We start from the raw sequence: 21783 nt of genomic DNA on the forward strand, positions 1-21783 counted from the left end.
GTTGGTTTAGAACAGTTAACAGCAGAGCTTGAAGTAGTCCCTTCTGTCGTGTGGGCGTCCTGATAAGCCACGGTGGGTGGACCATCCCTGGATTGTGTGCCCCTGATCAGCACCTTGGTTACATGCTTGGTTATAGCATAACCCATGTCACATGTACATAATACCTCTCAGTGTACACTAAAGTATTTCCAGGTAAATAAACATATATTGTAACAATAACAACCTGGGTTTCATGTTACTGTATTCTCCTATGCCCCTGTTCTCTGCTAGTTCTCAAAATTGCTAAATTTGTATTTTTTTCCTACCACTTTTCCAAGATAGGGTTTGAAGCTGAAGGACAACGACGGATGCCTAAAACTGCAGTTACAGGATGTTAATGAGCTGGGCTGACTGCCCAGGCAAAGGCTGACTTGCAGGTTTGTTGTGGGGAAAGCCTTGCCTCTGAGTCTAGCCCTCGTGAAGGCGGGTCTAAATCCTGTATTTTATCAGTTCGTTAGGTCAGGCTATAGATGAATACTCACACTAACCAAAGTCACATTTTTGCTGTTTACACCAATTCTTTCTTGGAAATCTATGTACCTGTGAGTCTGGATTAGTTATTGGCAAGCTGCCTTGTGACACTGGAGAAAGAACAGAGAACTAGATGGTACTATACAGGTACTTTATCCAAGTTATGGAAAAGCCTGATGAGTGTTCCACATCTTATGAGACTAGATCCCTCTATGATGTGATGAAATGGAGCGCCCTGAACAGATTTCTGTTTGATAAATTCTTACTATACCTTCTTTCACTGATTCTAAGATTCACATTTTTAACACCTTTGGATAGATTACATGAAATACGGTAACTGCCTTTTTATTACTCTCCATTCAGACTTCTACCTTTCCTGAACCACCTCACTATATATTACAGTGGACATGTTACAGATGTCCTATCTCCCAGGCATGAAGATCCACTGTGGTCACATGACCAGACTTGGAGATTTCCCAAATTCCCTTCAGCCCCAGGTTCATAAATCTTCTCTCAAATGGACTCACTGCTTTTTTTTTTTTTTTAATTTATTTAATTAATTTATTTTTGACTGCATTGGGTCTTCGTTGCAATGCGTGGGCTTCTCATCGCGGTGGCTTCTCTTGCTGCGGAGCACGGGCTCTAGGCGCCCGGGCTTCAGTAGTTGTGGCGCGTGGGCTCAGTAGTTGTGGTGCAAGGGCTTAGTTGCTCCGTGGCATGTGGGATCTTCCCAGACCAGGGCTTGAACCCGTGTCCCCTGCATTGGCAGGCGGATTCTTAACCACTGAGCCACCAGGGAAGCCCCTGGACTCACTTTTTTTTTTTTTTTTTTTTTGCCCGCGCCATCTGGCTTGGGGGAATCTTAGTTCCCCGACCAGGGATGGAACCCGTGCCCCCTGCAGTGGAAGCGGGGAGTCCTAACCACTGGACCGCCAGGGAATCCCCATCTCAGATAGACTCACTTCTGCAGATGGCTAAATTCTACCATTGTTTTTACATTTTTACTGATTTCCCTTCTAAACTTAGCTTTAAATAGAGGATACCCTTTACTACAGCAATCAAGGGCATTTGGCAGTTAAGATCTAAGTTCCATATCAAAGTTACTCCTGTCCAAACTCCCTATCATGCTTCTCATTTGGTTTTCAGCTTTAGCCAGACAACAAACACTTACTGATGGATTTTTATAAGAGTGGACATGTTATCTCATGGCAGCAAAATTTAAGACATTAAAATGATCTAGTCTCAGGAGTTTTTCCATGAAGGATTTAGTAGCATAATATTGTCCTGGCTAAGGGCCTTGCTATTTCCTGTTACAACTCTTTATTTAAGAACTTTGGTTCTGGATGAAGCACGACATAAAACAAGTTTACATAACAGAGCCTGTACCACATAATCTTAGATTACAGCTGATGATAAAAGAAAAATAAGCACTTTACGCAGGATGACGCTCTAGAAAGAATTTAAATTACAAACCTTCACTGAAACCCTCTTGGCTTTTACTTTTACTAGACTCTAGAACTGATAATATCCAATTGCAATATATAAATTACTATGTTTAGAGCCAGCACTTGACTCAATCAAATCCTCATGCTATTTCATCTGAGATGTTTACATTTTTAATAATTGGTAGGTGATATTTTCATATAAGGACACATTAAATTTATACATGTTTCAGAGAAGCACTTGAAAATTTAAAATTGGGGCCTTAGTCCTATTAATTTAGCAAGTAAAAATTATTTTCGCTTATGAAATATTCAACTTTTTTAAAATGGAAAACTTTAAATACTACATTCCTCGGCTGTGGTTTAGAAGGAAGGAACACACTCTTTGAAGGCCTGGTTAGCATTCGACTTGCAGTGTGTTTTATGTGCTGCCTGCTTTTCTTGCTTTATGGATTATTTCCAACCACCCAGAGACAGGTTAATTATCTAGTTTATACTGGTGAGAAAAGAGAGGCTCGGAGATGTTAAAACAAAAACAAAAACAAAAACCTTTCCCAATGTACTAAAACAAGTTTCAGAGCTACCATTTTTTTTTAATGTTTAATCCAGAGCTCACAAGCTTTCCATTAACAACCATCAATGAACTCAACACGTGATACAAAAGGCCTGCATTTAGTATAATAAATTCTCTGACAGTGACAGTATTGGAGGCGGGAATATGATCTGAAATGAACAATTTTATAAGGCAGAACACCTGAGAGATAAATGTAGGTAACTGATAAGAAGCGTTATGTAGTTCATAGTTTCAAAAAACAATCATCATCATAACTTGGTCTCCTAGACACTGAAATCTGAAGCTCCTTGATATGCTATATAGCATGGGCAAACAAAGAGGTTTTGTTCAGTACATGTTTTTGTGGGATGGTGTAACTATGCAATCCCTATAGGTCAACAAACACTGCACAGAGCTGACCAATGACTCATGAAATCTACTGCGAGATCTCCCTCCTCAGTTTCAAAATATTCATTTAGCATTGCATTAGTGAAACAGCCAACAGCTTGTCAGTCTTTTCTCTATCTTGGCCTGGTTAAAAATGGATCAGGCTTTTTAACTTGGAATTTTACTCATTTAAAAAATTTCATATGCATTGTGGTAAAATAAAAATTCACTTAAGACAATTTAATTTATACATATATTACACTTACATATGCATATATTTTTAAAATACTCTTTTCATTATATAGTAAAATTTTCCTACGTAGACTTAGAAGTTAGATTTTGAAAATAAAAACCACCATAGAGTAAAAGTAGCTCTTTTTCTCCTTTCTTCAACTTCCCGAAGGAAAAATGAATCTTCACGGAAGACTGTGTTGACACTGGTTATGAATTTTGTTTGGCATTTGGGACTTTTCATCTTTGTCTTTAAATATAGAGTAGTGATAATGCTACAGTGATTTATTCTTTGTATTTTGAGCATCCAATACCAAACTAACTACTTTTTACATAATTATTATGAGAGAGAAGAAAATATTTTGTTTTCCTGTAGACAACAGATTGAAATGCTTAGTTCTAAACTGAAATTACTTAGTTCTAAAACCAGGCAATGACATATTGATGATATCAGAATAGATGTTTGCTATCATTGTCAATGAGTGGTACATAATTTAAAATAAAGGATTAGCAACAGTTTCACTATAAGGAACTTACTATTGTAGAAGCAGTAAAAATGAATTCCACACAACACGATATAGCTTAAAACGATGCGTTAGTTCTGACCTTTCATATTAAATAGGAATGTAAACCTGATTAATCTCTGCAAAAAATTTTTTTGTCCACGAACACTTAGGTTTGTGGCCAACTAGCAGGTATAGGCAATTCATCAGGCTGCCTGCTTCCCTCTTATTATGGGATTGCTCTGAGAGCGCAAGGCTCATTATGCAAAGGGCATCGTTATTAGATGGGTGCACTATTTTTCATCCTCCCGGAAGCTGACCTTTAGCACAGGGAGGAAGGTCGGGAAAGCGAGGGCCGTCGAGCTTCCGTCTAACGTCGCGAGGCGAGGGGTGTTGACGTAGGAGAACAGCTCAGGCATCCACGCCCCCTAGTGCGCGGGCCTCGCAGGAGGCTGAGCTCAGAGCTTTAGCACAGGAGAAGGCGCGGAGAGTTCGGGGCGTGGTGGGCTGCCGCAGGGTTTTCTACAGGAGTCCGGCTCTCCTGGGGACATGTCAGCGGCGGCCTGGCCCGTGCGAACCGAGAGCAGGAAGCCGTGAGCCAGGCGGGCCGTGGAAGCGGCAGCGCGTCGACTCCCGGGCAGTCTCCAGGCCGCCCGCGGCGCCCGCGCCCTCAGGATTCCGGCGCTCTGCCGGTTCCCCGGGAGTCGCCATGGCAACGAACGCCGGGTCCTGGACTCGGCGGGAGGCGCCCGGCCCAGCTGCCACCTCCGCGGCTCCGATGGAGAGCTGTGCCGACGCACCCGAGACCGAGGAGTGCTGGAAGATCATCGAGAACCTCGAGTCCACTATTGAGCAATTCCAGTTCAGCCCCAGGTGACCGGCGCGAGCTGCGGCGCCCCGGCCCGCGCTGCCTGCCCCTCCCGCAGGTCAACCCGGCGCGCCGCGCCCCTTCCCGCGCTCCACCGCTCCGCGGGCTCCTGGCTCCAGGCCACAGGGCTGCTGTTTTGATTTCTAAAATGTACTACTGTACACTAAGCACGGACTCTGGAGCCAGACTGCCTGGGTTCGAATCCTAATGACACGCTACAGGGCCCAAGAGTTGGGCGAGTTAGCTGACTTCTGTGTGCCTCGTTATCTCATCGGGGAAGCAGCCGCGATGGTGATGGTGACGCATAGTGCCTCCTTAATAGTTCATAGCGAACATCCAGTGAGTTAATCTGAGTAAGGTGTTTGTAAGAATGCCATACATATAGCGTACATAGTACCACAGAAGTGTTTGCCAATGTAACTATCTGTTATTGACCCTTCTCTATAGTTTTTCCATCTCATAATCCTTCTTTGCCCCCCTCTGCTCCAGTTTTATTTGGATAATGTAGAGCTGATATTTCTCGGGGGAAAAAAAAAAAAAAAAGGTACTTTTCTTTCTAAAAACCTTTTGAAATCCGTAAGTGGCCTGCACTAGGTTGGCTGCTGTGGAGGCCCTAAGACAAGGGCCTCGTGGTGCCCGGTGGGCTGGCTGAGAGGCAAGCCCCGCCCACTGCGGCCGCTCCCGAGTGGGAAGAAGGGACCAGAGCCCAGTGGTGGGGGGCGACGCAGTGAAATGGTGCCGCCAGACCAGCTGCCCCCGCTCAACTGTATTAAGTGGGTGCGTTTGTTAAAAGAGATCCGAACCTGGTTGATCGGTGGTTGTGAAAACACATGTTGGCAGCAGCGGACGGTAAGCTCGGTGGGCACAGCGTCTCGCCTGTTCTAGTGGTTGGCTGAGAGGAATGACTTCCTGCCCTGGGTTCCGCAGCATTCCGTGGTGGGGCGCTTCTCCAGCAAAACGCACTGGCGGTGCTCAGCGGCCAGACTGACAGTGCCGGGGGCTCAGTTAGTGCTTGCTGCGTGAACAAAGGAGCCACTGATGCCCGGGTGAGTTTCTCTTCACCTGCAGTGCCGGGGGGGGGGACTGTGCTGGTGCTCAGGTGTCTGGTGTGAGCGGGAGAGGCTCAGTACTGACTGCAGTCCCGGAATGAGGGAAGAATCAGCCCGTGAGGAAGCAGCGGTCCACAGACCAACATAAGCCCGTCCTTTGTGAAGTTTAGTTCTAGTCAGGAAACCAGCGATAAACAAGCAGACTCTATAATAAATAAGTTAAGTGGTGGTGAGTGCTAAGGGGAAAACAGAGCCGAAGAAATCGTGTGTGGAGTGGGGAAGGAGGTTGTAATTTTAGATACTGTGGTCAAGGAAGGCTTCTTGGAGATGACTTTGGGGGGAAGACCTGCAGGCTGGAGGGGGAACCCTCTCAGGGAACAAAGTGTTCCAGGCAAGACAGGAAGCAGAGGAGAGTGGGCGTGGGTGTCACCAGGAGGCTGGTGCGTCTGGAGCAGGGGGAGAGGAGAGAGCAGTGGAGCTGAGGTCAGAGGTAAGGGGATGGTGCCGGATGGCCTGGGACCTAGATCCTTGTAAGGACTTCAGCATTGACCTTGAATGAGGTGGTCAGATGTGTTTTTTCAACACCGCCAAGCAATTCTCCAGTTCTCAGCAGACACTGACTGGGTGTGTCCTGTAGTTTGCTTATTTATTTATTTTTAATTGAAGTATAGTTGCTGTACAATATTATGTAAGTTACAGGTGTACAATATAGTGATTCACAATTTTTAAATGTTATACTCTTCTTACAGTTCTTATAAAATATTGGCTATATTCCCCATGTTGTACATTATATCCTGTAGCTTACTTAATAGTTTGTACCTCTTAATCCCCTACCCCTGTGTTGCCCCTCCCTCTTTCCCTCTCCCTACTGGTAACCACTATTTTGTTCTTGTGTCCTGTAGTTTAACTGGAGATAGTGTCAGATTCCATAGGTTAAGGGCTCAGTCCCACAAGACTGCCCCTGTCCTCCCTCTTCAGAGGCCAATTGCAAGTCCAGCTTGTCACCTGTGCTTCTGACAACCAGCTATAACTCAGAGGTTCCTCAAGTTCAGTTGATTTGCTAGAGTGGCTCACAGGACTCAAGAATCCAGTTTACCTACTCGGTTACTGGTTTATTACAAAGAATATTAAAGGATATGAATGAAGAGCCAGAGGAAGATACATAGGGCGAGGTCTGGAAGGGTCTGGAGCACAAGAGCTTCTGTCCCTGTGGAGTTTGGGGTGCACCACCCTCCTGGCACATGAGTTCATTCTTGTTCATCAACCTGGAAGCTCTCTGAACTGTGTAATTCAGGGATGTTTATGAAGGCTTCATTGCATGGGCAGAATTGATCAAATCATTGACTTTTTGTGATTGATTCAACCTCCAGCCCTCTCCAGAGGTGGAATTGGGGGTTGGGATGGAAAGTTCTAACCCTCTCATCATGGTTGGTTCCCCTGGCAACCACCTCCATCCTTAGGGGCTTTTCAAAAGTCACCTCATTCACATAAAATCAGGTGTGGTTGAAAGGGGCTTCTCACGAATAGCCAAAGACACCCCGTTCACCTTTTTCCACTATTTCAGGAACTGAGGACAGAAGACCAAATGTTATCAGTATAACGAAATATTCTCTCATTGTGCTTGTCGCTTAGGAAATTCCAAGGGTTTGGGCTGCTGTGAGGCAGGAAGCACGGATGAAGACCAAAATATATATATTTTTATTATAAATCACACTGTCACAGATGGGAAGACATGAGGGGATTGGAGGAGAGGAATGACATAATCTGGTTTACCTTTCAACAGAATTACTCTGGCAATTGTTTTGATATCAGACTATAGTGAGGACATGGGTAGAAACAGGGAAACCAGTTAAGGGGCTAGGACAATATGCTTGGTGAAAAATGACCGTGGTGGTAGCAGGAGTTGGAGGTGGTGAGACTAGTCAGGTTCTAGATCGATGTTGAAGGTAGGACTGATAGGCACAGAGTGGGAGCTGGCTAACTGGGAGGATGGAGTTGCCATGAACTGGGATGGAGAAGACTAGGACACAAATAGCTTTGGGGGGAATATCATAAGCTTACTTTTGGACATAATATCTCAGATGTAACTCTTAGCCATCCATCTAGGCTGTTAAGTTGGTAGCTGGTTATGTGAGTCTTTAGAGAAGGAACAGTAATTTACCCTGTACTCTTCTGAGTTCTTGGCTGAGACAGCCCCGGTTATAAAAGATTAACAAGAGGAAAACAAACATGTCTCATGTATACCTAGGAGTTACCCAGCAAAAATGAGTAAAACTCCAAGATGGCCCAAGCCACTGCTTTAAATACCATCTTCAGCTGAAGACAAAAGAAAGATGTAGGGTGGAGGGAGGCCAGTTATGGGAGGTTACCAAGAAGTTCCCTAAAAAAGGGTAAGGTCTGTTATGCAGATTTAAAGGGGTGTCTTCTCCTTTAATAAGATTATTTTGTGAGTTAGAGTCATCTTCCTGGTAGGAGAGGAAGACACAAATGGAGAGTTCCTTTATAAATGTAAATTTCTCTTACAAAGGGGTAACTTCTACTCTGTTTCCAGGGCTTCACCTGTGTCTGCAGTTTCTCAAAAATAATTAGCTCAAAATAATCCTTACGCTAAAGGGGCATATTTCGGGGTGCCGTATTCTGCTACCTTTAAAGCCTAAAGTTCAGAAGAGAGGCCCAGGATGGCTGTACCATTGTGGGGGTAATTGGCACAAAGATGCACCTAGAGCTGGGAAACTTGGTCAGATCACCCAGGCAGTGACTGAAAAGAAGTGTGTGAGCCTTGGGGCACATCAAAGTTGTGTGCTCTTTGAAGAGGAAAAAGGTGGAAGCAATATTTTCCTTAGTTAAAATTGAGCAGTACACCATAGTGAAATTTTGGTGCACTTAATGCCACTTTCTTTGACTAATTCATTAATGAGCATTTGTTAGGATAGATTATTCTAGGATTTAGTGAGATGTGTCATTGCATTCTATTAATAAATATTCATGGATCTATTTTCTATGAGTTAACATGTTAATTTTGGATCTAATTTATTTGAAAAAAACCCTGTAATTGCTATTTTTCCAAGACAGTATTTTATGCATAACAACTAAGCTATTATTCAGAAATCAAACTGTTAAACCTGTAAATAAGGACTGTGTAGGAACCACTTAGTTTGTTGTGATGTTGGTTTCCGTTCTAGGCAGAGGGGTTGTTATCTAAAATTAGAGACATTTGGAATTTGATGGGAAGCTGAAGAATGAACTTTCATGTTTCACTTAGATTCTGAATGAGCCAGAACTTTCTAAATCAGTCATTCAAAAAGTTAGGACCAGTTAGGGATAGTAGAGCCATAGGCCTGTTCTCACCAGGGATGGAGGGTAAGACTCTGTCACTACAGGCTTGTGGTTTTTTGTTTTTGGGGTTTTTTTTGGCCATGCCATGTGGCTCGCAGGATCATAGTTCCCCAACCGGGGATTGAACCAGCACCCTCAGCAGTGAGAGCGTGGGGTCCTAACCACTGGACCACCAGGGAATTCCCAGGCTTGTGATTTTTAGATTAACCTTCGCAACTTGAAGGTTCGTATTAGGGGACTTACTGTACTTACAGTCTTTGAGCCTCAGCTTCCATATCTTCAGAACAAGAAGGGTAGATAACCTGAGAAGAATGTGTGTGTGTTAAGACGTATATCTTGACTAAGCACATAGGACAAGTTAAACGTTCAATTGTTTTGTTTTGTTTTTTTTGGCTGCGTTGGCTCTTCGTTGCTGCGCGTGGGTTTTCTCTAGTTGCGTTGAGCGGGGGCTACTCTTCGTTGCGGTGCGCAGGCTTCTCATTGTGGTGGCTTCTCTTGTTGCGGAGCACGGGCTCTAGGCGTGCGGCTTCAGTAGTTGCAGCACGCGGGCTCAGTAGTTGTGGCTCGCAGGCTTAGTTGCTCCGCAGCATGCGGGGGATCTTCCGGGACCAGGGCTGGAACACGTGTCCCCTGCATTGGCAGGCGGATTCTTAACCACTGCGCCACCAGGGAAGTCCGCATTCAATAGTTTTAAAAAAAAAAAAAATTCAACCCAGTAGATTTGATGATCTAATTGGTTTAATTAGGTGATTCATGAATTGGGCAGCATTCTGTCTAGCAATTAGAAGGGTGCTCCAAGGGGGTTGTACAAAATGGGAGGTTTCTATAGGAAAAAGAGCTATTAGTGAAAGAGAAGAAAGCATTGCTTTTAGGCTAGGGTTTATCTTTTGCGGGAAAGGGAAAGGCAGGGGTTTTATCATGCAGATTGCCTCTTCTTCCTCTGGGGGCGGAATGGAGAGCCCCCCACACCCCCATGACAGATTATCTTCTTGGTGCTGACCAGAAAATTCCAGACTGCTGATTAGGGTTACATTTCTGGGGAAGGTTGAAACTGCAATTAAGTCAAGTATTAAGTCTAGATTTGGTATCATGGGCTTTAGAACAAGTAATGCCATTTTGAGCCTGTGGTTTTCTCTTTAACAGAGTAAATAGGCACTAATATTATTTCTAGACACCCTGGAGGAGGTATCTATAAAATTCTTGAACCTGGTTTTAAAATATCATACTGTATTACTATAATATTGTGACATCAGACAGAATAGCTGAAAACATTATTCCAAGTTTCTAAATCATATCCTGAAGATATATGTATTTGGGGTGGGTTTTTTTTTTTTGCACCTCTATTTTTTTTTCTAGCTTTGAGATATAATTGACATGTAACATTATATATTTATCATAAAACCTACTCACATTCATAATTTACCACCTACCACAGATCTTTTGCTTAAAGTGGGAAGGAAGGAAAGAACATACGTGGTCAAGCTTATTGAAAAATGCAACTGAGTAGTAAAAAGGAACCGCTTGGTGCTGGAAAGGGTAAAGGATTGCATTTCCAGGCTGGAAGGGTGAGTCACTGAGTTCTGTTAAATGGGAGGCGTTGCAGAATATAAAGAAACAGGTTAAGTTTAGGTGGTTGTTTGTATTTATTGTATTGATGTAGCACTCAGAGTCCAAACAGGAGGCAGAAACCTCACCAGTATTTGAACAGGGAACAAACATTTCCCGTTTCTTATTAAATATTAAAGAGGATTTTTAACTAGTAAAAGGTGGTAAAGGTGATAAAAGACCCTCAGCAGCATTGTCCTAGTGAATGCAAATGCAGCTGTGACCCCAAGGGCAGAGGAGGCGTAAGAGCAGAAGGGACTAGATTTAGCAGGCTCCCACCCCACCAAATGCTGAGATTAACACCTCTTGGGAGAGGATGCGGCTGGTGGTGGAGACATCTGCCAGGGGGTGCTGACCAGAGTGTTACCGAGTCCAAGCTCTCTCTGCTCGCCGTACCACAGGCAAGTAAATCGGGAGACAAGGTGTTGAGGCAAGGAACATGACTTCATTTGGAAAGCCGGCAGACGGAAAAGATGGGAGACTAATATCTCCAAAAAAAACCCATCTTATCGGGGTTTGGATGCCAGTTTCTTTGATTCTTTGATGGAACAGAGAGGGGGAGGAGGTGAGGAAGTAAAGTAAAAAGGCCAGAAGTCTTGCAAATATCTCCTGGAAAGGCCAGCCTCAGGGAGGGGATGTGTTAATTTCTTCTTTCTTGCAGCCATTCACAAGTGGACAGGGTCAGGATGTTTCCCTGAACAAAGGCACTTTTGTTTAACATTCAGGCAGAGGGGCAGGGTTCCCCAAGGCAGGCCATTATGTATAGAGAGTATCCTTTTAGTGAACAAAAGCAACGGGAAGCAAAGGTTAAAATAAAAGAAACAGATCCAACATGGAGTCTGATTTAGCTCTTCCTGGTAACAAGAGCTGGTCCATGTGTTACCAAGGTCCGGCTGCTCGCCGCTGGAAAGCCAACTGTCGAGAGACAAGTGTCGGTAGGAAAGGAAAGGTTGCTTTATTTCGGAGGCCCGCAACTGGAGGCGGGGAGGGCGGACGCCTGTTCAAAGGCCGACTCAGACAATCAGGAGGCAAGAGCCTTTATAGACAGACAAGGTGGCTACACGCAGAAACAGCGCAGTCAGCTCTGACCGTCATCTTGAAATTGGTCATCGGTGGTCTGACCTGTGTCATCTCGATTGTTTTAGGTACAGTTCATCTTCAGTTCCAGGGTCGGTTTGTTTCCATTTCTTTGAGGCCAATTCTTGGAATTGTGGCAGCTTACGTCATGGCTACAGCCTGGTCATCACGTAGTTCACTTCTTCCACCTGGTGAAGGTTTCAGTATCTATAAGACAGCTCACGGGATATGGCTCAGAATATTACCTATAGCCCTTAAGGAGGAACTAAAGGTCCTTGACTTTGCTTAATGACTAAACTATTATTATTTGGTCTCCTTTGATTGTTTTCCTTTGTTTCTGCATTTTCTCACTTCTCTGATTAAACTTATTCTTTGGCTAAAGTTTTTCCACAGACAAAATGCAGCCTGAGGACATGGGGTGGGGCAAGTACCATAGGGTCCTTCTCCGTTTCACATGGGCATGGCTTGTTGAGTGGCCAAGGAACTTGGTGAAAGATACAGGCAAGCCAAGGTTCTATACATAGCTGGGAGATCCATATCGTCATTCTTGAAGGTCCTGAGTCCTCAAAAGTCCTGTCTGTTTTTGGGGAGTTGCTGTATTTTTCCATTAATATTTGCCGTTGGACATGGAAATGCTGAGAGTTACTCCAGAGAAACTCCTGGGTTCCAGACATAGTTCTTGACTCCACTGTGTACCAACAACCTGTTTTCCTCTTGATAATCTGAATTAATCACTTCAACCAGTAGAGTGCCCCCTTCCTCTGCCTTTGGTTTAGTGGTGTAAGGATCACACAGTGTGGCCAGGTACCAGTTCAATTCACTCTCATCTAATTCAGTGGAAACATTGTTGTGCTTCCTGGTAGAAGCATTCTCCCCTTGGGAACTAAGACCTCCAAGCCAGCAGATCATGAAGTTGCTGGGACAGGAAAGCAGTGATTTTAGGGGTGGATTATTAGGTGTAAGAGTGAGAGGATCCTCTTCCCCTTTTACCCCTCAATTTCTGGACCTGTGGCTGTGGAAGAGATGGCGTCTTGTACTGATTCAAAGTGTAGAGGAAGAAAAGTAATTTTGTTGCAGGAAGGGGGACCCCTTCCAGGGCCTGAGAGTGGGCTCTTGTCTAACACTCAGAAATGAATTGTCCGAGGAGACACACATGTTGGCAAAGCAAGAGACTTTATTGGGAAGGGGTGCGTGGGTGGAGAGCAGCAGGGTGAGAGAACCCAGGAGAACTGCTCTGCCATGTGGCTTGCGGTCTCGGGTTCTACGGTAATGGGGTTAGTTTCCGGGTTGTCTCTGGCCAGTCATTCTGACTCAGGGTCCTTCCTGGTGATAACGCTCATCGCTCAGCCAAGACGGATTCCAGCGAGAAGGATTCTGGGAGGTTGGTAGGACATATGGGCTTGCATCTCCTCTCTCCTTTTGACCTTTCCCGAATTCTAACGGGTGGTGGTAGCTTGTTAGTTCCACGTTCCTTACCAGGACCTCCTGTTGTCAAGGTAACTCATGCAAGTGGCTACTATCTTGTCTGGCTAGGGTGGGTAGTTTCAGTTAGTGGTTCCCCCAGCAATTTTCCTTCTACCCTTTCTATGTTATTGGCTGAGACCCCCCCCACCCCACCCTGTAAAAAAAGACAGATTAACTGGAGAAAAAAAAATACCACCAACAGAAGTTTAATAACATGCATACCTCCTGTATACAAGAGAGATACCCAGGAAAACTGAATAACTCCCTGAAATGGCCCATGCCATCACCTTAAATATCATCTCCAGCTAAACACAAAAGAAGATGTTGAGGGTGAGGATGGAGCCAGTTATGGGAGGTTCCAAGGAAAAGCATGGTAAACAAGGGGATGGTTGTTATGTAGCTTTAAGTCCATGCCTTCTACATTGATAAGAGTTTCTAGAGATTTAGTCATTCTCCTCTTCCCGGTACAGCCAGGAAGACAAGCTTACAACAGAGGTTTTCCTTACAAATGTAAATGCCTCTTACAAAAGGGTTTATTTTATTCTGTTTTCAGAGCTTCTCCTGTGTCTGTAGTTTCTTTTTTTTTTTTAATATTTTACCATTTTATTTATTTATTTAATATATTTATTTATTTACTTATTTATTTTTGGCTGCATTGGGTCCTCGTTGCTGTGCACGGGCTTTCTCTAATTGTGGTGAGCGGGGGCTACTCTTTGCTGCTGTGCCCGGGCTTCTCATTGCAGTGGCTTCTCTTGTTGTGGAGCATGGGCTCTAGGTGCCGGGCTTCAGTAGTTGTGGCATGTGGGCTCAGTAGTTGTGGCTCACGGGCTCTAGAGTGCAGGCTCAGTAGTTGTGGCACACAGGCTTAGTTGCTCTGCGGCTTGTGGGATCTTCCTGGACCAGGGCTCGAACCCATGTCCCCTGCATTGGCAGGAGGATTCTTAACAACTGCGCCACCAAGGAAGTCCTGTAGTTTCTTAAAAATAACTAGCTCAAGATAATCCTTATGTCAACGAGGCATATTTTGGAGTGGCAAATTCTGCTCCCCTTTAAAAACATGTACTACATCCTATAAGACAGAACCACATCCTTTCGTGGATTTGTCTCTCAACTGCCATGACTGAGTCTTCAATAAGCCATTCTACCTTTCCACTAGGTCAGCTCTACTGGGTATGGGATATGTGATAAGACTGTTACCCCAAAACTGGGTTCACCTCTTGGTGGGTGTTGAGACAAAAGACACAACCAAGCCAAAGATTGGGAGAAGGAATGATTTATTACTTGCAGCAAGTAAGGAGAACACCAGGGATCTTTCCCAAAGCAATGTCTCCCCAAACAGCAAGATTGGGGAAATTTTAAGCTAAGGGTACATGCATATTCATGAAAGGACTTGAGTAGAGGAGAATTCAGCATAGAATTGGGGCAGAAGTTGACAGAGTCCAAGCTTTAGTTGATTGAAGTCAGGAGGGTCAACGTCATCATTCCATCTTCCACCTGGGTGAGAGCCTTAGTTCCTGCAGAACTCAAAGATATATATATATATATTTTTTAAATTTATTTATTTTATTTATTTATTTTTGGCTGCGTTGGGTCTTTGTTGCTGTGCGTGGGCTTTCTCTAGTTGTGGCGAGCGGGGGCTACTCTTCGTTGCGGTGTGTGGGCTTCTCATTGCGGTGGCTTCTCTTGTTGCGGAGCACGGGCTCTAGGCACGCGGGCTTCAGTAGTTGTGGCACAAGGGCTCGGTAGTTGTGGCTCGCGGGCTCTAGAGCGCAAGCTCAGTAATTGTGGCACACGGGCTTAGTTGCTCCGCGGCATGTGGGATCTTCCCGGACCAGGGCTCGAACTCGTGTCCCCTGCATTGGCAGGCGGATTCTTAACCATTGCGCCACCAGGGAAGCCCAAAGATATATTATTATGTTTATCTCTTGAGAAGGAACTGGGACCCTGTTTTATCACTGACCTATTGTTTCTTGACTGCTTTTCCTTTGTTCCTGCATTTCCCTCACTTCCGGTAAGGTCATTAACTATGGAGACCTGTTCAAGGGCAAGCATTGTGGGCAGGCTTAGATCACAAAATGGCTTAGGCCAAAAATGGCTTCTCTTATGTCAAGAAAGCCATGCCTGGCTCTCTTTCTTCATGAACCCTCCTACCTTATCTGCTTATAAGACCAGTCAATTCTGTGGGCATGAGTCCATTGCTGTACTTCTTTTGCTGTGAAATAGAGTACCTTGGTTAGAAGTGATGCCATGCCCAATGTCATGATGGTGGATAAGGCCTTCTGTGAATCAATGGATGATGGTTCTGATCTCAGGTGGCCTCGGCCTGCAGTGGCATGAAGCAGGATTTTGGTTCCCAGCCAAAGATTGAAGTCAGGCCTCGGCAGTGAGAGCACCAAATCCTAGCCACTAGACCACCAGGGAACAGTGGCCAGTGACAAGGCCCTGGCCTGTACGGCTTTGCAGAAAGTGAATTTCCACAAAGAAATGGGAAGTAGTGAAACAAAGTGTTTATTAGGAGGAAAAAGAGTACGTGTGGATAGACACATAGGCGGCCTCAGAGAGAGAGAGAGAGTCATGCCCTCGTGGTAGTTTGAATCACTTATATGGGGCATTTCTTCCGGGTTTCCTTTGGCCAATCAACTTGCTTTGCCTGGTTCTGAGTCCGTATTTGTTTTATCTCAGGGTCCTCCCCTGCGTGCGCGCATCTCTTAGCCAAGATGGATTCTAGTGAAGAGGCCTGTGGGTAGGTTGACATCACTCCCTTTTGACCTCCAAGGAGCCTTTCTGCTCCTGTATAGTCAGGAGGGTCTCCTTGACCTCAAGAATGAGAAATATGTGGTCTCTTATCTGGGCAGGGCTCAGCTCCTCCTCCTCTTCAACTTGGAGTATCTGTCCACAGGGGACAAACCCCAGCTGCTCAGCCTGGGGCCCATCTATCTCCTGCCTCAGTTCTGGCAGATGCGTCGTGGTCAGGGAATGCAAATCCATATCCAGTATATGTCTATCCCAATGAGGATGATGGGAGAGGTTCAATGTTATCAACCTGCCACCAGGTGGCTGGCTATCCTCACTAGTAAGTATTGCCATATTAGGGGCTCAGTGCCATATTAGGGGCTCTCTACGTGGGCTGATTAGGCGCTCAGGGCTTGCAGCAGTCAGGCCAGCCTTGGTAAGGAGAAGTCCATTTTTTTGAACTCTATCCCTGCCACCATGGCCATTTTGTTGAAGGGCGATTGAGCGAGAACTGGGGTGGCTGTGGAAACTGACTGATATGCACAGGGTGTGTCTTGTTGCCTACCTGATTACTGAGCACTTTTTCTGCAGTGCATCATTGGTGAGCATTCACATGGGGCACAAAATTTTTACAGCCCATACCCATTCTTAAAGCCTCATCCACGGAACTCTCCCTTAGACTTGCTTGTCACCAGTCTCTCAGTCTTGTTCCTTCCAAGTTCCTGACCATCCAGTTAAGCCTTTAGCAACTACCCATAAATTAATACAGGTGTGTGGGTCTGGCCATTTCTCATCCAGAAAAAGTAGTAAACCAAATGTACTACTTCAGGTTCTGTTCAGTGGGAGGATTTTTCTTCATGACTATTCTTCAGGGTCACCTCCGAGTGAGGCTGTAAGATGGCAGGTATCCACCTTCTGGTGGCAGCTCCATCGTTAACCAGGCTTGAGTTTTTTCTTCCTCAGCCCATCATCCAGAACCTCCCATGAGGCCATAGCTGTGGATTGAGGGGGAAGAGGCACAGGGCCACTTACTCCTATAAATTGCTTTCCTTTTGCCTGAGTCTGGTGTCTTATATGCCACTCCCACCTGATGAGAGATTGAAGCTGCTCTTGCCTAACTTCATGGTTTGATGGTTCAGACAAAACCCAGTTTGTCCTGGGAAACCCAGGCCATAAGGTCACCTGGTGACTCATGGTTAGGCATTCAGTCTCTTCCAAGGCTCAGAAGCAAGCTAGAGGCTCTTTTCTCAAAAGGATGATAGTCATCTACACAAGAGGGCATAAGATTTACTTCAAAACCCTGGAGGTCTATGCTGCGATTCTGTGATGGGTGCTTGCCAAAGGGTCAACCAGATCATACCTGGTTGTTCCAGACACTCCTGAGAGTCCCATTGTGTCTGCTTGTTCGTGACATCCAAGTGGAAGAGCAGCTTGCACTGCAATCTAGATTTCTCTTACTCTAGGCTCCAATAAAAGTAGGCTCCTTACTTGTGACTTGGAAAACGGGTTGAAGTAGCACACACAAATGTGGTATGTGTTGCTTCCAAATTCACATTTCATTGTTCATTAAGGCCTAAAATACTGACAGTTCTTACTGGGTGAAATTGGTAAAATTTGAGCTTGCTTGAAGGATGCCCATGACTTTTAAAAAATAGTTTATTTTGAAATAATTTCAAATCTACAGAAAAGTTGTCAGAACAGAACTAAGAACTCCCATATCCCCTTCACCTAGATTCTTCAGTTCTTAACATTTTACCATATTTGTTTTCTCTCTCCTCCTCATCCTCATCCTCTCCCCCTGTACACATTCACACACACATACAAACACTCAGACATTCATTATTATCAGTCTTTTTAGAACCTTTTGAGAGCAAGCTATAGACATGGTTCCCATCACTCCTAAGCATTCAAGTGTGTTTTTCCTAAAAGGGATACTTTCCTACATGACCAACACAGCTCTCAAATCAGCAGATTGACATTGCACAGCCCGATAACAAGCCCCTTTCAAGCTATGCCAAGTGTACCAGCAATGACTCTTTCTTTCCTTTCTGGTCCAACATCCTATCTAGGAGTGTGTGTTGTCTTTAGCTATCCTGTCCCCTCAGACATGTTCAGCAGGAAGAGTTCCTCAGCCTCTCCCTGTTGTTCATGTCCTTGACACTTTTTAAAAAAGTATAGACATTCTGTAGCATGACCAGCTCTACCTGGGTCCATCTACAGTTTCCTTATAACCAGACTCAGGTCATGCATTCTTGGCAGGAAGGCTGGAGAAACGGAGTCTTAACCACTGGACCGCCAGGGAAGTCCTAGTAGTCCTGTTCTTAATTTTTCAACAAAATATCCTTTTCCTAATCAAACTTCCACTGACCAGCCTTAGCCTTTAAGCTAAGCTTAGCCCTAGCTGCCATTGATAACTCCCACCTTAATCAGTCACCTCTATGGTGGTTGCCAAATGGTGATTCTGTTTTCATCATTCTTTTCTAATACATTTACTAGAGCTTCCCATTCTCATTTATCTGTTTATTCATTCACTTATGTCAGTGTGGACTGCTGGATTCATATTTCATTCAATAGGTTGTAAGCTGATACTTTAATCATTTATTTATTTATTTAAATTATTTATTTTATTTATTTATTTTTGGCTGCATTGGGTCTTCATTGCTGCGTGCAGGCTTTCTTTAGTTGCGGCGAATGGTGGCTACTCTTCGTTGCAGTGTGCGGGCTTCTCGTGGTGGCTTCTCTTGTTGCAGAGCACGGGCTCTAGGCGTGTGGGCTTCCGTAGTTGTGGCATGTGGGCTCAGTAGCTGTGGCTTGCAGGCTCTAGAGCGCAGGCTCAGTAGTTGTGGCACATGGGCTTAGTTGCTTCAAGGCATGTGAGATCTTCCCGGACCAGGGCTCGAACCCGTGTCCCCTGCATTGGCAGGCGGATTCCTAACCACTGCACCACCAGGGAAGTCCCTCATCATTTATTTTTATGCTCAAATTGTCCCAGATATGGCCAGTGGGAATCTCTTCAATCTAGTTTCTGTGTCATTCTCAGGTGTCCTCATCATTTTTTGAGTATTTCCTCACTTTCTGGAATAACAAGATGTTCCAGGCTCATTTTATACTTTTGTTATCCCAGCTTCGGAACCAGCCATTTTTCCAAGAAGCCCTGGTTCCTTTTAGTGCAGAATGGCATTTAAAAACCCACATCTGAGTGTTCAGTGTGCTCATGGTTACTGGGGTGTCATTGCTTCTAGGCTCTCATATTGGACAGAACGAGAAACAAAGGTATATAAATATTTGTACATATGTATGATATATGCACACGTTCATATGCACATATATGTACCTATAACTATTTATCTATCTACATACATAATTATAAAACCATGCTCTCATGCCAGAACTTCCAATTCCATTACATTGTCTCAAGGTATATTCTAGCCTACTCTTTTTTTAAGTTTGTAAATATCATTTCAGGGACTGAAGAACTTGACTTCTATCATCTTCAGTACATTTACACGTTTGTTCAGTGTATCCAATCTCCCAACCATGTGGGCTGTTTCCTCTGCCTGCTGCCTCTGTGCTGCTGCCCCTGTTCTCCCAACTGCCCTCCATCCTTGGCTACTGGAACTGTTGGCCTTCTCCTGTGTATGGCTCTCAACCTTTTTCATCAGTGAACAATTGACCCATCTCATTGGCCACCATGTTGATTCCTGTCCTCTGGGAAGGGAAGGGAAGGAAAAGGAAGATGGAAAAGAAAGTGACTACCTATGGTTTTGATAGGTAGATCTGTAGGGAAACTTTGTCCTAGGCTGAGGTACTGCCGAGGTACAGATGTATTTTGGGAACTTTTAACAGGAAGATGTCTGACAGGTGAATATGGTACATGGGGTATACTTAATGAGAGATGAGGCTTACCACTACCTCAGAATATGTAACATGTTTTTGTTTACTTGTTTACTGGTTGTCTCTCCCATTAGAATGTAAGTTCCACGAGAACAAAAACTTTGCCTTGTCCACTGCTGTTATCCTTGGTGCCAAAAAGAGTGCCTGGCAAATAGTAGGTACTCAATTATTCTTTGTTAAACGCATGAAGCTCCGAAAAGTAGTTTGCCTGCATATTTTGGAGGTCAGAATAAGAAGATTGAGTTTAATTTTCTTAAGCAGGGGAAGGCTATCAAAGTCCTCCATAGTGGGGTAGTGGTACAACCTGAGTTTTAGTAAGATACCTCTAAGAACAATGGGAATGATAGGTGAAAATGACAAAAGATTTGGAGACGCAGTCATTTTAGGAAATGTTTATTATCTATATTTTGTGGGACGCTTGTTCAGAAGTATAAAGATTTTATTTTTATTTCATGTTTTAAAAGATTCCAAAATGTATCATAAAAGAATTTCGTTAAAATTTCTAAAACACATATTCTAGAAAAAAATTTACCACACGGGACAGTTTGTCATCAATATTTGTCATCTTTGAAAAGTACCAGGAACATTTTCCCTGAAATTTTATGTCATCACCACTTAAAAGTTGGTTTCTCCTATTTGTTATAAATTGCTTTAAAAAGTACATTAAAAATTTTTTATCATAATTGATCATATGATTCATCCATTTCTATAGTTCAGTACAATATTGTACATATTTAATTTTAACATAGTGATTATAATTTAGTAGTGGTTTTCACAAATTATTTTCAAAAATGGTTATAGATTTTAGATAGACACGGCCTTAAATACTGGTGATCTTTTCAGTTGATTGCTATATCTTAGTGTTTTTTTTTGTTTTTTTTTAAGGAATTGAATACAACAAGCGTTTATCAAGAGGATTTTATGGGTCAGGTACTTGTCAAGGACTCTGCAGTGTGTGAGATCTTACCCTCCTTACAAGCTAATATGTTTGCTTGTTACTGTTTCATGGCTGTTGGCAGAAGACATGACTCCTGGGTCAGAGACAAAGGACTTCATCATGGCAAAAGCAGTATTAGTGATTCATGTGTATTTGCATTGATTCCCCATGCCCCCTAAGTTCCATGAGGGTGTCACAAAAGACCTACCATGGATGCCTATACACAGTAGTGAGTTGTATTAAAGGAGAGGATCCCTGAGCTTGGGGGGGTTCACCACTTCTGCAGTAAGGAGTAGCAAGCCTGCTTCTTGGCAGGGGAAAGACATTACCTCATCCTTCAAGGTTGCTCACTGCAAACACAACTCAGGAATGGCCCAAGGAAAGAGTGATCAGGGCCTTTGTACTCTTGGCATGCCCAGAAAGAACATGCAGGGACTCTTGGGCCAATAGAGATTGCCTCTCCCAAAGGTACTGTGTTAGTGAGAAAAAAATAGTCTCCTAAAATGAAGTAGGCCAAATCTAAAATACAATATTTTGTGGGAGAACACTAGAAATTTTAATTGAACTTGAGATGTACGGCATTACGGATGCTCCCTCTGCACTGAATAATGCTGCTGACTAGGCCTGTCGTCAGGATAATGCTGATGGGTGTGTGGAAGGCTGGTTGAAAATTTAGTGGGATTAGTTGAAAATCATTACAGTGTAGTGAATATCAAAATCTAAAAAAATTTAAATTTAGCCTTTCTTGGTTGCATAATATTGCTATGCTTTTATAGTTTTCTCTACATATGATTTTAAAAACTGTGATATTTTCAAAACATAGTGGTGATAGCAACAACCACTGTCACAGCACCAAAAATGGGTAACATTTCGTGAAGGCTTACTGTGTGACATACACCATTCAAAGTACTTCTCAACTCACTATCCTGACAATAACTCTATGAAATAGGCACTATTTATTCTGCATAAGAGGAAACTAAGGCACAGAAAAGGGAAGTAATTTACATAATGTCATATCGAATATCAGGATGCTTTCAGCTACGGTTGACAGAAACTCTCACAAATTGTTGATTTATTATATGACATTCCAGGAAGACCAGAAGTGTGATGGGTTTCAGAGTTGAGTCAATGGCTAAACAAAGTCAGCAGTCGAAATTAGTTCCATCTTTTTAAAAGCTCGTCATCTGTGCACTG

At 43.9% G+C, this 21783-nt stretch overlaps 1 protein-coding gene across 1 annotated transcript in view; it reads left to right on the top strand.

Moving 5' to 3' along the window:
* The first annotated feature begins 4037 nt into the window (after positions 1-4037).
* C2H10orf67 (chromosome 2 C10orf67 homolog) overlaps positions 4038-21783 on the top strand; it is a 112816-nt gene continuing 95070 nt past the window's right edge. The window contains exon 1 of the mRNA XM_059915296.1: positions 4038-4499. Coding sequence (XP_059771279.1) covers positions 4336-4499 — 164 coding nt within the window. The 5' untranslated portion in view covers positions 4038-4335. The remainder of the gene's footprint in view (positions 4500-21783) is intronic.

This window comes from Balaenoptera ricei, chromosome 2 (genome assembly GCF_028023285.1).
Source record: "Balaenoptera ricei isolate mBalRic1 chromosome 2, mBalRic1.hap2, whole genome shotgun sequence".
Taxonomy (NCBI): Eukaryota; Metazoa; Chordata; class Mammalia; order Artiodactyla; family Balaenopteridae; genus Balaenoptera; species Balaenoptera ricei.